Genomic DNA, 15,546 nt, shown 5'->3' on the forward strand with positions numbered 1-15,546 from the left:
TAGTTCTTCTTCACTTTCTGCCATTAGGGTGGTATCGTCCGCATATCTGAGGTTGTTGATGATTCTCCCTGCAATCTTAATTCCGGCTTGTGATTCTTCCAGCCTGGCATTTCTCATGATGTACTCTGCATATAGGTTAAATAAGCAGGGTGACAGTATACAGCCTTGTCGTACACCTTTCCCTATTTTGAACCAATCGGTTGTTCCATGACCGGTTCTAACTGTTGCTTCTTGGGTGGTTTTATATACTGGGATAAAATTACTACATATTCATTTTAGTTACTACCTTTTAACAGCTGCATAACAGACTGAAATATAAGTGAATGCTGAAATGAAATGAATGTTGGGTTATTGATTTTCTATCTGTTGTGCAATTGTTCAAAATGCTCTGTCAGGGAAAAAAGGAACTATTAGCCCATATTGCTCTTCTGTTCAGCTGGGAAGAATTAAGAACTTGTGGTAAAAGTTTATGAAAGTAATTAGAAACTGACACGCTAAACTAGAGGTAGGAAGCCTTGAAGTTTCAGCTCATGGTTAAAATGTGCTACAGCTACAGAAGGATACTGTCTCCTTGGGGCCAGAAAATTGGTAATACAGCATGTGATTTCCATGTGAAAGGTCTGAGGTCCAATCCATTGCATTACTAGACAGAGCTGGCAAAAACTCCCTGCTAAAAAACAAAAGAATTGCTACGGTACACAACGCTGAGCTTGAAGGACGTGACTTGGGTGTATGGCAGATTCCTATGAGTTAGATCCAGATACTCAATCTTAGAGTAGATCTGTTTACATCTACTGTATTTCAGTTAAACACGATTAAGTGGAATCCCACTGACTGCAAATTATCTAAGCTTGATTATGTCTGGATCTTGCTCTATGTGCTGGAAAACCATGCTGCTGTTTATTATTTTGGCTGTGTAGCAGTATTAGAAACAGTCCAGGTCTTGTCAGAGAGCCCTATACAGATTCGATGGAATGAAGTGTTCCTAGGAGTATAAGCTTCAAAGCTCAAGGAATCTGAAAATGGGAAGAGTTGTTCTTCCTATATTACTGCTCTAGATGGGATAGTAGAGGGATCCTTCCCTCACTTTCCAAATTCTGTTGTCTTTGAATAAACTTAGCAGCTAAGTTTGCACGGTGAGCTAAACCATAATATGATGGTTAACAAATAATGGCTATCCTGTCCCCATTTGAATACCACCAGCAAGGAGGAATCTAATACTGTTCTAGGCTAACTGCTCTATTTCTTAAGAATTCTTACCATGAAGAAATTCTTCCTAATATCCAGCTTGAATCTCTGCTTTAGTTTCAAGCTCTTAGATCTCAGCCTGTTCTAAGGAGGTAATGTGGCATAGTGATTAAGGTGTTGGACTAGGAGTCAGGATACTGAGGTTATAGACCTCTCTTAGGCATGGAAGCCAACTAGGTGGCCTTGGGTCAGTCACCCTCTCACCAAAAACAGCATCAGGCTCTGTGAAAACCCAGCTGAAGAACAACCCCCTTGTTGCATTAGTATGCACTAATAACTGCACTATGGGAACTAGACAAGCAATGTACAAATAAACAGAATCTACAGCTAAGCAGGCCAAATATTAAGAAGACCTTGTCCTGCTCTATTTCAACAAAGGACAAGTTCACCCCCTGCACATGACATCTTTTTAAATATTTGTAGATCACTATCTTATCTTCCCTTAGTCTTTTCTTTTGCAAGTTAAACACACAGCTATTTTATCCATTAGTTTTTAAACCCTTTACCACTTTATTTCTTAACAGCATTTAGTTCCCCATCTTTGTAAATTCAGTTCAGAACCGGACCCAGTGCTCCAAGTGTGGTTTAACATGCAGAGTTTATCTAGTTTATCTCATGTACTTTCCAGGTCCAAAATCAATGAGCAGCCAAGAAGTGCTTGCAGCCTTAGAATCTGGCGTGCTTCAGCAGCATGCAGAGTCTTGTAGCAGGAGATCCAATATGTTTGATTTTGGCTTAGCCATTGGGGTTGTAAACTATGGTTCATGTTCTAGCATGGTGTGCTTATAGTCACAACTTATGAAAGAAATTAACCAGAGAGGCGTAGTCAGTCAGGTTTATAAGTCAATGAAAATACCTCTCTGCAGAACAAATATGAGATGTTAACACAGTCTGTCCTGGAGAAAATTCTACTTTATCAGCAGAATGTCTTAGCCTGAAGATTGGTATCTGGAAAGCTTCTACCTTGGAGGAATTCTGTTTTCCTAATCTTTGACAGGTCAGTATTTAGAAACCCTCTTGCCTTGGGGCTGTGGGAGTATCTTAGCAGATGCATGGCTGCTGTAACTAAAGGTCATCTGTTATTAGAGTAGTGCTGCCTGAGACAAAACATAAGATTGTTCCAATACACCCCACTCCCCAACTCCATGCAGGGCAACAAGTGGAATCCTTTGTGACAGAGAGCTTAGTGACAGCCTGCCCAAGTGAGCAATAAGAACACTTTGATCCTACTGTGAGACAGGCTCAGAAAGAGAGGGAGGTAGCTACTGCTTTCATTCTGCTTAAGGTAGCCTTACCTAACCTGATACTCTTCAGATATCTTAGATTACACGTAGTACTTTGTAGTCTGCTGCACATGGGAAGAAACAAGCTACAGAAAGCTGATCTAGAATAGGCACTTCTGTTGCCAAGACAGTCATCATTTATCAGCCAAGCTTAGATTACTATGCACTCCATGCATCCAATGAAGTGAATTGTACACCTTTAGTAAATTAATCTGATATGAGTAACTGGCTTCAAATATCACACTAAATCATTCTGTATTAATCATGGTTTTTTAATGAGGCACAAGTAGCTGGGTTCCCACATTGCCATAAGCCATGGTTTACAGTAGCTGGGTTTACCCAGTATTAGAACTACATAAACCGTATTATGGCTTAGTGTGGTGAATCAGGCATAGATTTTTCATCCAATATTTTCCTGATTTTTTTCACTGCTGTGGAGCTGTTGAACAAATGGGATGATAGCAGGCCTGGCTATTTAAATATAATTGCTCAACCATGTATTAATGGGACTAGAGGCAACTTTAAAAAAGGAGAGCGCACAATGCTGAATTCTCCCTTCAGGGATGGCTCATTTCTCTCTATCCTTCTCTCTGAATTGTTCTCAAATAAGCTCCAATAACAGAAATAAAATTGATTTGAAAGTGCTAAAATTGTTAAGATTATGAAGCAAAAGTTTGTCTGCAATCACCACTTTGCTCTAAAAATGCGAACACATGCCAGGGCTGCATCTATTTTGGCCTTAGAGCAGGCAAGTGTTGATTTAGACTGAAATTGCAATCTGCTTCACTTCTCATGATGGCCAGCCATAACCTCAATTAAAAATTCGCTGCTGTAACAGACACCCAAAATAAAATAAATCCAACTTCATTAAGAGTCAAAGTTTGTTTTGTTCTAATTCAATTAGATCAAGATCTGCTGTACTGTAGTATGAGATTTGTATTAGCCTTTATCATCTTTGAAACCATTTGCAGGTTCTTAAAAAAAATTCTACCACCATCCTAGATGCTTGTTCAAAGCTCTTTTGAGGGCAGGATAATCCAGAGTTGATATTAACACCTGGGCTTTTTTTTTTTTTTTTTGGTATTCCTGGGCTTGAAAAGATACTGAAACTATGGTACTAAGATTAAAAAAAGTCCCCAAATACAATTGATGCCTATTCACTAGATTATTGCACAGAGATTAAAAAGGGCTTTAGACCCAATGTCATACTCGCAGCACACTGGCCACAAATCAGCCACATTTGTACTTAATAATCCACCCTACAATTAACAATTCAGTGTATTGCATGAATGCAGAAAACTGTGCTGAGAAAATCATGGAAATTTAATCAGTCAAGTGATTCATGTAAAAAGAAACTTTGTATTTATCTTTACGATTAGCTGGAAGGCAACAATAGTTGATATGACTGAATGAGAGAAGCAAAAGGGCAGGCCTAGGCAGTGAGGACTGATACTCATTAGTTAATATTGTTCCCCCTCCACCGACAAGAAAGAGCACTGCAGCTTAAAACAGTCTCTCAGAATCATACAGGTAGTCCTCACTTACCAACCACAATAGGGACTGGTAACTCAATCGCTAAGCGGCACAGTAATTAAACATGTCACATGATCATGCCGACCTACGATGTTTCAGCTGTGGTTATTAAGTGAATCACCATGGGTTATGTGCAACATCCTGTGACTGCAACTTCTGGCCAGCTTCCCCACTGATTTTGCTCATCAGAAGCCAGCAGCGAAGGTCACAAAAGACAATCATGTGACTGCAGGACGCTGCAACTGTCCTAAGTGTGTGCCAGTTGCCAAACACCCAAATCACAATCATGCAACTGGGAACAGTGCAACGGTCACAACTTTGAGGACGGGTTGCAAGTCTATTTTCAGCGCTGCTGTATGTTTGAACAGTTGCTGAATGAGCTTTCAGTAAGTGAGAACTACCTGTGTTGTATTAGGACTATTTTTATGTTCCTATTTTGAGAATAATTGATACATTTTTAGTTTTTTGCATAAAAGTTTAATAACAGTACAAAATACAAGAAAAGCCATTTGTTCCACATGTACCAGAGACAGTCACCAATATGCTAGCAGGTGTCAGCTATCTACATGAGTACAATGAGCAAATTCTCTACTTTGGCTGAGGTTAATAGGGTGTATAATTAGTCAAACTACAAATTTCAATCTGTAATCCACTTATTCAGATCCAGACTGATCTAGAATAAAAGACTCATGAAATGAAGCAGGAAACGAGTTTGCTCACAACATGGCTACTCTTTAAATAAGAAATTGGCAAAGATTGCTCTGTCACATTATAGAATACATTTCTTGTACAAAACAAGACATACAACATTTATTTCTGCTTGGAGAAATACTCTTTACTCTGCTTGACATCTGGCTTGATAGTGTCACTTCCTGGTTGCCAACCAGCTGGGCACACTAAAAGAACACATTTTTAGTTACTGGGTCATATAAAAATAATTGAGTTGCATGTACATAGCTAGACCAGTACCCCCAACCCAACAGAAATGAAGAGCTGCAGTTTACAATACTAGAATTGTATTCCTTGGAAAAAGAACTGTTGCACAGGGTGATTTGGACCAATATAGTTTTTCTGACCAAAAACTGCAACTTAAATATTCTTGCTTAGAACACAATTTTTAGCAATACTAGATTGTCTATCATTAGTATTATAGCTTATCCATTATTCTATACAATATAATTTAGGTTTATTTAGTTATATGATACTGAGTAAGCCACAACCACCTGGGCTCATACATTACACTTAGTCATAAACTGGGAACACGTGCAACACCAAATCCATTTTTGAGACTCCAAGAGCCCCTTCTAATCACATCTGTTGAAAATCAGCAACATGGGCTTCTGATATTTTGAGGTGGGAAAAATCAAATTCTAACAAGTCCTTAAGATTGTTGCTTAAAAAAACTCAGAACTCCCTTCAACATGGGGGAGAGGGGAATAGAAAAGTTGAGCTTTCTCCAAGGGGCCATATCACTTCATTTACTTCATTCATTGTGCAAATCACACATGGCACTCTATGCCACAAAACTCTTTAGAGAATATAAACTCCAGCGTATTTTTATAGTTGTGAATAAACTTGTCCTCAACCTTGAATTATTTTGTTTTCATTAGAAGAAACTGCCATTCCATTAACTGTGCTAATTAGCCTTAAACTTGTACCACAAAAGTAAATCTTTTGAGAACAAGGCTTATTTCTATGCACCCAACCTTATCAGCCTACGTCTTAATCTTTAAAATAAAATTCAGGTAGTAGCTACAATCTAATTTTTTTAATCTATGGAAAAATGCTAAATTCTCAAGTATTCATGTCTATGGAGTTTATATAATTCTAAAGGTAATTAATTTTTGCTTTGTAAACAAAATGTTAGCAGTACATGGTATGGTTAACCAAGTCCTTCCATTTCCTGTTATACATATAACAGGAAGCCAGGCAGGTATAAGTTTTGTATAAAATTGCCCTAGTTTTGTACACTGCCCAGAGTCCACTGGAGTTGGGTGGCCAATAAATTTAAAAAAACAAATAAAGCATATCTCACCTTCTCCATGTTTGTCTGTAAACTGAAAAGCCTGAACTAGCCTGAGTGTTTCATCAACTGAGCGACCAACAGGCAGATCATTGATTGTGATCTGCCGCAAGATACCCTTATCATCAATGATAAAGAGGCCCCTAAAATAGAAAAGAAAAAAATGTTAGAAGTCACGCAAACACCAATACAACTTTCTCTAAATTTTTAGAATATAAGTCAAAGCAAGTATCAAATATAAGGCATCTATTCCTCCATGTGCCATGTGAAGCATTCGCTTTTAATAGGCTTCTTTAGCTTTATTAGTAGATTAGAACTACAATAGATCAGATAATGAACCTTGTCTAATTTGAAAATACTTTATGACCAATATTAAATTTGTATAGCTGCCCATTCATCAGAAGGCACTCTGGGTTGTGAACAAAGTAAAACTACAATAAAAAGACTATTTAAAACAACAACATTGAGACCCTTATAAAACCTGCATTCATCCATCAACCACCTTGTGCCAACTCCATCTACATCCTAGCCCTAGTGTCTGTGGAAAAAGCCAGGTCTTCACAGCTTTCCTGAAGGCCAACAGGGTCAGGGTGATCTGTATCTCCAGAGTGGGGGGGAGGCCATTCTATAAGGCAGGCGCCATGACAGAGAAGATGTTTCTGAGATCCCACCGGGCAACTTTCTTTCAGCAGGGGGACTCAGAACACGCCCACCCTGCCAATTCTAGTAGGACAGGCAAAAACCTTCAGAGATAGGCAGTTCTGCAAGTAACCTGGTACCATGCCATGGCGGGTTTTAAAGTGAACTGTACCTGAAAACCGACTGGGAGCCAGCACAGGTTACACAGCAACCGCATTATAAAGGTATACTCAGGGGGACCCACTACTGCCTGTGCCACTGTATTCTGGAGCAGCTGCAGCTTCTGAATGCTTTTCACAGGCAACCCCCCATCTAGAACACATTGGAATAGTCAGTTGGGAGGTGACTAAGGCAAGAGTGATCTTGGGCAGTACTCTCAATCTAAGAAAGGATGCAACTGGCATACAAGATATATTTATGCAAAGACCCTAACCATGGTAACCACTTCTCTTTAAGCAGGAGCCATAAGTCCAGGAGAAGCACCAGACTGCATACCAGCTCTGATTGGGGAAGTGTCACCCCAGCCAGACTTAAAGATGGCAAATCACTAGATATGGGGGACCCTAAAACTCATAGCTACAGTCTTGTCAGGGTTGAGCCGAAGTTGATACTTCTCCAGGCCCCCCAAGCCCCGGGAAAGCACCTTGAAAGCATTATAACCATTCCCCTTTGCTCCCCAAACCTGGCAAGCACCACCCCTGAATAGAAGACAAAAGGTATCAAGTTCACATCTGAGATAACATTTACCAGGCATTTGCATGTCTACATACTTTACATGTAGCAATAAATATTGCTACAATTTGCAAGTTAGCAGAATATCACTTTTTTTCTATTACCAATTGTCAGTAGCTATTGTTTTAATGTGCTTGGTAAGGGTGAAGGAGGCAATATACAGCCATCAGGGTTAGTAACCATTCATAGCTATATCTTCCAGGAATTTAATTCCCTTTTAAAGTCACCTAAATTGGTGACCACTCTCCCCCCACATTTGAAAGCAGTGAATTCCATAGTTTCACTAGATATGTACAAAGAATTTCAAGTAGAGGCAATATTGAATCCAGGAGTGTCACTATATCTCAACTAGCCATGAAATACCCTAGAACATGTTTTTATTAGATTTTTGTCCTGCCTTTATTTTTTCTTAATTCAAGGCGGTGTACATACTTAATGCTCTTGCCTCCTTTTTTCTCACAACAAGCCTGTGAGGTGGACTGTCTGAGAGAATGACTGACCTGAAGTCACCCAGCTGGCTTTCATGTCCAAGGAAGGACTACAACCCAGTCTTCCAGTTTTGATTTTCTACTGGACCAAGCAGAATTCTGAGCAAAGTTTCAACATATTACAAGGCAAATTTACACAACTAACTCTTCACGAAAAGGGAAACAAAGATTTCTTTAAATAGTCTGAGCTTGATAATGTATGCCCAGATTTAAATGTACCACAGTTTTGCAACTTGATATAGAAGACTTGAAAAGATGCAAAATGACTGCATTTAAACATAAGCATTGATAGCTCAAAGGCATGAACTGTTGAGGAACAACAGGATCTTTGTTAACACACCAACAATCCAACAGGAGTGAATTTTTAAAAATTGGCCTGAAGGGGGAAAAAGTTATCTGCTTGAAGAGTACAAATCAGTTGGAGACTGTAATATTACCTGTAAGAAATGCCTTCATCTTCTTTTAGTATACCATATTCCTTAGCAATTACACGGTTTGTGTCAGAAACCAGGGGAATGCGCATACTGCCTAGTCCACCCTGTTTTTTGGGAGTGTTGATCCTTTAACAAGAGAAGAGTTCAGAAATCAGCCAATTTTTACAATTTTTCAAATACTTTTTAAATGACATACTTTAACAGATCCAACTGAAGCACAGAACGTGCAAAGAATAAAATATTTTAGCAACCTTTACAATTGCAAAGAGGCAGAGATTCAAAACTATCCTCCTCAGATTGAGAGTCTTTTGCAGATTACCAAATATCAGACTCGATTACTGCAATAGTGTGGAAGCTTTATAGTGACACAACCCCACTGTCTTTATGTGCTTTTGCAACATAAATTGTCACAAAAACTCACCTAGTTCCTTGGCATTACTAGGGCAACTTTGAGATGGCAGTAAAGTTACTCCCTTTAGTCTAAGCCTATATATTGAGCAACTACTTCAGGCTCTACAAATCTATACCTAAAGCCGCACATAGGCAAGTTTGTGACAGTTATCCAGAGTCACTTCTTTTTCAGCTATCAATTTTGCAAAAGTTGTAAGCAGGAATTAAGTTTCATCTCTTTTGCATATGAGTTGCTTATTACATGAGGTGACATTAGAAATAAGATAAAGGTTGGTGATAAAACCACTTCTGGACAGTTGCTTATTTCACTTGGACCCTGTCCTCGAACCTGTATCTGTTCATCAGGTGTAAACCTCACTAAACTCAAAGGGTTTGGTTTGAAGAGAAACACATGGGTTTCTACCATTATCAGAGAAAGCTCTTTGACAGGATGAAAGCCACAAACCCAAAAACTCTTACCAGGCTAGATGACAAAAGTGCGAATCAACAGAAGCACCAATCACCTCACAATTTATCTTCTTAAATTCATCAGAACGGTCACTGAATGAAATAATTTCAGTTGGGCAAACAAAGGTGAAGTCAAGAGGATAGAAGAAGAATACAACGTATTTCCCTAGGAAAAAGTTGAAATGATAGTCACTGGCATAGAAAAATTCCTTTCACAGACAAATTAGTGCAGTTTCAGCAAGATATAATTACTAAGGTTGTGAACAAGATGGAAAGTATTTTTTTTAGTATATATAATTTTTATTAAATGTTTTAGAGTAAAAAATTATAGTCGCTTTATGGCATCTTTGTGGAATTGCTCATTGCCAAACAGCCAAAAGCGACATCTAATAATTTTAAAGATTATTAAAAGAACACCATAAATTATTAAAATAAGTTCTCTCTACTGCTAGCAGCCAGAGTTTTGGGTGCTTCACAAACAACTGTATAAAGCCATAGGCACCTACCCTCGCAAGCATACAAGGTTCAATATCAAAGTAGCTAATTCTACATATACTAGCAGCACATACAAGGATAGCATTCCTTCACTGCACCAATTATGCTACATACTTATCAGGCGCCAGCATAATCTGTTAGCTATCTACTTTAGTAACTACTTAAGCCAGGATAACTTAAAACAGGTGCTATCAATATGGTGCCCCCACACACATTGTATCACCCTTCATAGCATCCATGGAACTCCAAAACTAATAAATTATTTTTTCAATGGCAAAAATCTCACAAGATACATACAAGATACATGAAGATGCCGGTCACAGGTGCTGGCAAAACATTAGGAAACAAAACTTCCAGAACATGGCCACACAGCCCGGAAGACCCACACCAGTCATTACATACAACTCATTGAGTAACAAGTTGCAAACTTCTGACTTAAGGACAATGTTCTCTGTGATCGGCCCAATCTGCTGAGAGGTTGTCAAGGCAACTGGCAGGAACACAATAAGGCCTCTCCAATTGCAGTACCCAACCTCTTGGCTTCTCCATGCCCTTTTTTTTAAGTCATGCAATCTAAAAAACCAACTTAATTTACCTGGTTGCTACTTTTCAATCCATTATTCTCTCAACAGTCAAAACAATTCCTATTTCACCATTGCCAGATATCATTTGAGTGAGTGAAAATCAACACAGCACTCCAACACTGAGCAGCCCTTCCTGCCTCAATTGATTAATATCAAGAAAAAGCTTTCTTTCCTTTTGGGATTCAACATTGAGGCTGACTATAGCAGGGAGGATGTAAAGCAAACCATATTTAATTCCCTAACCTATTAGCTAGGAATTTTGAGAGCCAACACATGTGGAAAGCAGGGAAGGACAGAATAAATATGAATATATCTAAGACAAAAGAACCAATTAAGGATTGCTATGATTATGTCATGATTTGATTGGTGATAGAAGGATATCCTGCACACCCCTCCTGGATGTTACTTATTCGCAAACTGTCTACCTTACAGCTAGCTAATTTAAGCCTGAAGTGGATACCTCACTTGTTCCTAAGATACCAAGATTTATATCTCATCTTTTGTACTGAGCTCAGGGCTGCATATACACACCTGCAGCATTCACTGACTCAAATGTACCACAATCCACTATAATTTTACACTAGTTAACCATGCCACATTGCACAACAATATGGTCTCCAGCAAGAATCATCAAGTATTCAATCCTGCCTACTTAAGTTGCTCTTTTAGGCCATACATTCTGTAAGCAGTGAATTACGTATTTAAGATATTAAAGTAATATCTTTAAATATGTAGACTTCTAGTTTCAAGTAATGTTGTTCCATGCCAGTGTATAATGTGTTTTGCTATAAGCCACTTGGAAGATGCTCAAAGCTTTCAAAAGAAACTTTTTGTAACCTTAATACAAAACACTTCAGAAGGAAAGATCCTGTTTTTGGACCAAGATCCTATTTATCTATATAATGTTACAGAACACCATGACCTCCTCAAACCCAGTATACTTTATTGGACTTACCTTTGTAGTCAGAGAGTTTAATGTCTTTGAATTGCCCATCTGGCATTACTGCTGTGGCTTTGAAGTCTGGGGCTGGTTTCCCAATGAAAGCATTTCCTGCCGACATTCTGACTGAAGCTTAAAAGAGAGAGAATTGATTAGCAAATGTTTTGCTATTATCTGAAAGAGTACTGATAGTGCAGCTACCTAAACTATTTAAAAGTTTAGAGATTTTAGAAGCTAAAATTATTTAATGGCCTGAAAAGAAACACTGTCTTAAAAGCCTTTAAAAATAATTTGTGTTAGAATTCACCTATACAAATCGCCCAAACTACAGATGAAATATGCTTTTAATACAAATTTCCGGAAGAGCACATTCTCTACACTTACCAATCATTAACTAGCATATGACCTAGAAAACCAACATTTATCTAGATGTCTTTATTCTTAAAACTGAATTTTAAACCATACTCTGAAGTTCTCTATATGGTACACCCTTCTGCTAAGTTTATGTAGCCATATATTTTGCAATCCTTAATCTTATCAAGGATAAGCTTTCACTTTCAGCTAAGATCATAACTTACCACAAAGAACCAGCAAATGCTAAGCACTGTAGACAAATGGTATTTGCAGATTCGCTTACCAATACCAATTAAATTGCATTTAATGTCTCATTTTGATTAAGCCACCAAAAGAGATAAATACACTCCATTATCTCTACCAAAATAACCTGGGCTAGTAATGTTTTAAAAAGCTCATTCAAGGATAAAAACTTCAATTTTATTAGAGAAATATCCCAAATCTGTACCAACTACAGAAACACCAAAACTAGATGTAAATTAGCCTTCCTCAAAATGATCCCCTTCAACCCCCATAATTCTCAGCTGCTGAACATATTGACCAGGAAAGAAAAATATATTAAGTACTCCCAATATTCCAAACTCTGGAGAATTAAAAGCACAACTTGACATAATTTTATGTACAATCAGTTGCTTTTTTCACCCCAAAAAGTTCAGTGTACTTTTGCGCAAGCTAGTCACTATGTTCTTAAACAAGAATTCTGAATATTCTTTAAAAGCCAAGTTTTAAAAAATCTGCTTGAATAAAGGCAATCCTGAACATGAAACTGAAGTTCAGATAGGCTTACTCCGAGGGGACTATACATAGTTTTGGTTTTCCATTACGTAATTGCCAAAAATTGAAACCCTTGAGGAGGAAGCTAGTTTATGAATTGCTTTCACTGTCCCAAGGCTGTTGCAATGAGACATTTATCTCTCAAATTCCAATGAGCTCAATGGCATTTTCTCCACTTGAGTTTGGTAAGATCGCAGCCTGTGTCTTGTCTTAACCATTAGCTGCAAGTAAGACCAAATTTGCACATCGCGCTAAGCTTCGATGTGCTGAAATAGGATTTATCCAGCGAGTGCAGCAGGCTACATTAAAAACGCAAAACAAACCACAGTAACTAGAAGCGCAAATAGGACGAAACGCCTATCGATCTAAGAAGCCCGAGTCCTCCGCTTCCAGCCCGAGCACCAGCGTCCCTTAAGAGCTACAACGGAAACTCATCTCAACGCCCTCCACGTTTCATACCTCATTGTAACCTCCGGCTGATTCAACCCCAGCATCGTTAGGAATACAAAACCTTTTGAAGTGCAACTTAATGTAATAATCTAGGAGGCAGCGCACTCAGGGTCCCCATGCCGTGCAGGCAATGCAGCCTTTCGGTTGTTTTAACCAGATTTTGTTTTTTTCCGCCTCCGCCCTAGCTAAGCCATGAGGCACTTGCTGCGAGAAAGCCAGCCAAAACTTCCAGAACCAAACTACTGTAGTCCCAGTTTCCAAACTACCCAGCAATTGAAGTGATAGTCACACTCAGCCCATCTGCTTTCATTATTTAAGAAGTCTCCCTACTCCTCCAGCACACAATAAAAAAATCATCAAAAACTACGTGTTTTTCCTTACGTGGGGAACGGCGTTCCACAAAACCCGGCTACAAACGAACCTCCCGGCCCTCTCCCAGGTGTATTTACCTAAACCGAAACGACAGAAACCCCGACCAGCCCAAGCTAGAATGGAAGGATCGCGATTTACATGATTTTATAGCTTCCGAAATCTCGCGAGACAAGTGACGCAAAGCCGATAATCCTATCGGTTGGCTCCTTTTCCCGCTCTCTTCCCTCCCATTTCTTAGAGCTGCAGCGCCAGCATGACTTTGCAGATTGGCTGCTCGTCAGCTCTCTCCTAGCGAGAGCATCAGATTAGAATTCGGAGTGACGGACGGGTAAATGAATTAATAGAATTCAGGGCAGTCTGGCCGGCGGACTGTGCCTTTTCCTATGTGGGAAAAAAAAAAATCAGAGTGGTTCTTTTGGAGCCCATATACAGATATTGCCAATATTGCTAATTATAGCGTTGCTGAATAATGAGAGGTCACTGCACATTTATTACCGAAACCTTGTTGTGCAACTGATATGCATCAAGAACGCAAAGTCATGAGGAATTGGCCTTTTCGCAAGCAAAAAGGAACATTTGCATTCCACATGTACATTCTTATCCACATTGGTTTTCAGTTATGCAGCTCAGAGAATTAATTGTGTTTAGGACACAATGCAGTTAGCTTGGTCAGCTCAGGTAATAATGCTGTTATCTTAATCTTGAAAAATAGGGAATGTGCTATCTTAGGCTCAGTTGAATCACATTTTATTGAAGAAACCAAACTGAGGTTGCACAATGTGCTAGTGGGGCTCATACAAGGTATGCAAATTAGCCAGCCATATTTAACCTTAAGTATTCTCAGCATAGTTTGGGTTAAAATGGTATGCAAAACTGTAAGTTGTTTAACAAACCATGATAGCCAGATTCACTTGTAGGAGGCCCTTGGCCTGTGGTGTCCCATAGGTTTCTATTTTATCCCCTATGCGGTGGGAACATGGAATATAAACACGAACATGGGAAAGCTCAACACAGTGAAAGATGAAATAACAAATAATTACTACACATTGATGTCATAGGCATTGGTGAATTGAAATGGACTGGAATTAGACACTTTCAGTCAAAAGATCATTTTATTTACTACTCAGGAAAGAAAAGCAACAAAGGAATGGCACTGCTTTCATAGGAAAGATAGAGCAAAAGCAATATTTGGGTACTATGCAGTCAATGACTGAATAATATCAGTTAGACTTCTCAGACAACCCTTTAATATGACAGCTGTCCAAGTTTTTGCTAGTACTGATGCAAAAAAGGAGGAGGTTGATGAGTTTTATGACCAAGTCCAATCTAAAATTGACAGAATATGCAAGTTTGTGCTGCTTGTGATAGAGACTGGAATGCCAAAGTGGGAAACAGTAAGGAGGAAAATATAATTGGACTGTATGGCCTAGGAAACAGAAATGAAGCAGGAGAGTGACATACCAGTTTTTGCTGTTCCAGTGATTTCTTCATTGGTAACACAGATCTCAATCAAACTGAAACCTAAATATATAGACATCATTAGATGGAGTACACAGACATCAAATTGACTATATTATTAGTACAAGGAGGTGGAAGAGCTCAGTTATAAAAGGAAAGATGTGGCCTAGGGTTGATTGTGGAACAGATCATGAATTGCTCATGTGCAAGTTCCCAGTTAAGCTAGAGTGGAAAAGCAAAGCCAACCAGTTTCCGCATATATCTTAAGCATATATCCACCATCTTCAAGGAGAACAGGATTCACTTTGAAGTTCTGAACCACAGTGATAGGAAACCAGAGGAACTGAATGAAATCAAAGGTGTTTTAAGGATGAATGTAAAAAGAGAATGCCAAAGACCAAGAAGCAGAAGAAACTAAATTGGAGGTCAGAACAGATGGGGGAATTGGCAAAAAGAGAAGAGAAGCCTGGCTAAGAAAGACAAAGATCACAGAAAGGAACTTAAAGAAGAATTCCAGAGAGCTGTTAGAAAAGAAAAGAAGCAGTATTACAATAACATCTGTAAAGTCACTGAAGATGGAAAAGACCAGGGAAAACCAGGAAAGTCTTCCAAAAGATCTCTAAACCCAGAAGAGGGTTCCAACTTTGAACTGGTATGCTGAAGGAAACCATTGGATAGATAGTAACTAATTCACAGAAGATCAAAGCTAGAAGGAGCACACTTAAAATTTGTACAATAGAGATGTCAACATTGAAGGTACTTTAAAAAATATGTATTTACAAGAACCTCTAGTACAAGAAAATGAAGTTAGATCACACTTCAGTCATTACCAAGTTGGAAGGTTGCAGGAATTGATGGAATATCTATTGAAACAGGGTTTC

General features: G+C 38.7%; 1 protein-coding gene across 1 annotated transcript; it reads right to left on the minus strand.

Moving 5' to 3' along the window:
* Nucleotides 1-4,518: 4,518 nt before the first annotated feature.
* PRDX1 (peroxiredoxin 1) lies at nucleotides 4,519-13,388 on the minus strand. Its single transcript, XM_007420205.4, has 6 exons — nucleotides 13,285-13,388; nucleotides 11,273-11,389; nucleotides 9,251-9,404; nucleotides 8,384-8,506; nucleotides 6,100-6,230; nucleotides 4,519-4,960 (listed from the first exon to the last, which is right to left on the minus strand). The coding sequence occupies exons 2-6, from the start codon at nucleotides 11,376-11,378 to the stop codon at nucleotides 4,875-4,877; spliced, it is 600 nt and encodes a 199-aa protein (XP_007420267.1). The 5' UTR covers nucleotides 11,379-11,389; nucleotides 13,285-13,388; the 3' UTR covers nucleotides 4,519-4,874.
* Nucleotides 13,389-15,546: the final 2,158 nt, after the last annotated feature.

The sequence above is a fragment of the Python bivittatus genome, unplaced genomic scaffold, assembly GCF_059951505.1.
Source record: "Python bivittatus isolate LINGU-HERP-01145 unplaced genomic scaffold, Pbiv_v1 ctg000700_np1212, whole genome shotgun sequence".
In the NCBI taxonomy this organism is placed as follows: Eukaryota; Metazoa; Chordata; class Lepidosauria; order Squamata; family Pythonidae; genus Python; species Python bivittatus.

What these genes read in the sequence shown, in the direction of transcription:
- PRDX1 (XM_007420205.4), bottom strand. Translation starts at nt 11,378, where the DNA reads ATGTCGGCAGGAAATGCTTTCATTGGGAAACCAGCCCCAGACTTCAAA. An exon ending in TAAACTCTCTGACTACAAAG is followed by an intron (nt 9,405 to 11,272) that starts GTAAGTCCAATA and finishes ACTTTTTCCTAG; the next exon opens with GGAAATACGTTGTATTCTTC. An exon ending in CACTTTTGTCATCTAGCCTG is followed by an intron (nt 8,507 to 9,250) that starts GTAAGAGTTTTT and finishes CTCTTGTTAAAG; the next exon opens with GATCAACACTCCCAAAAAAC.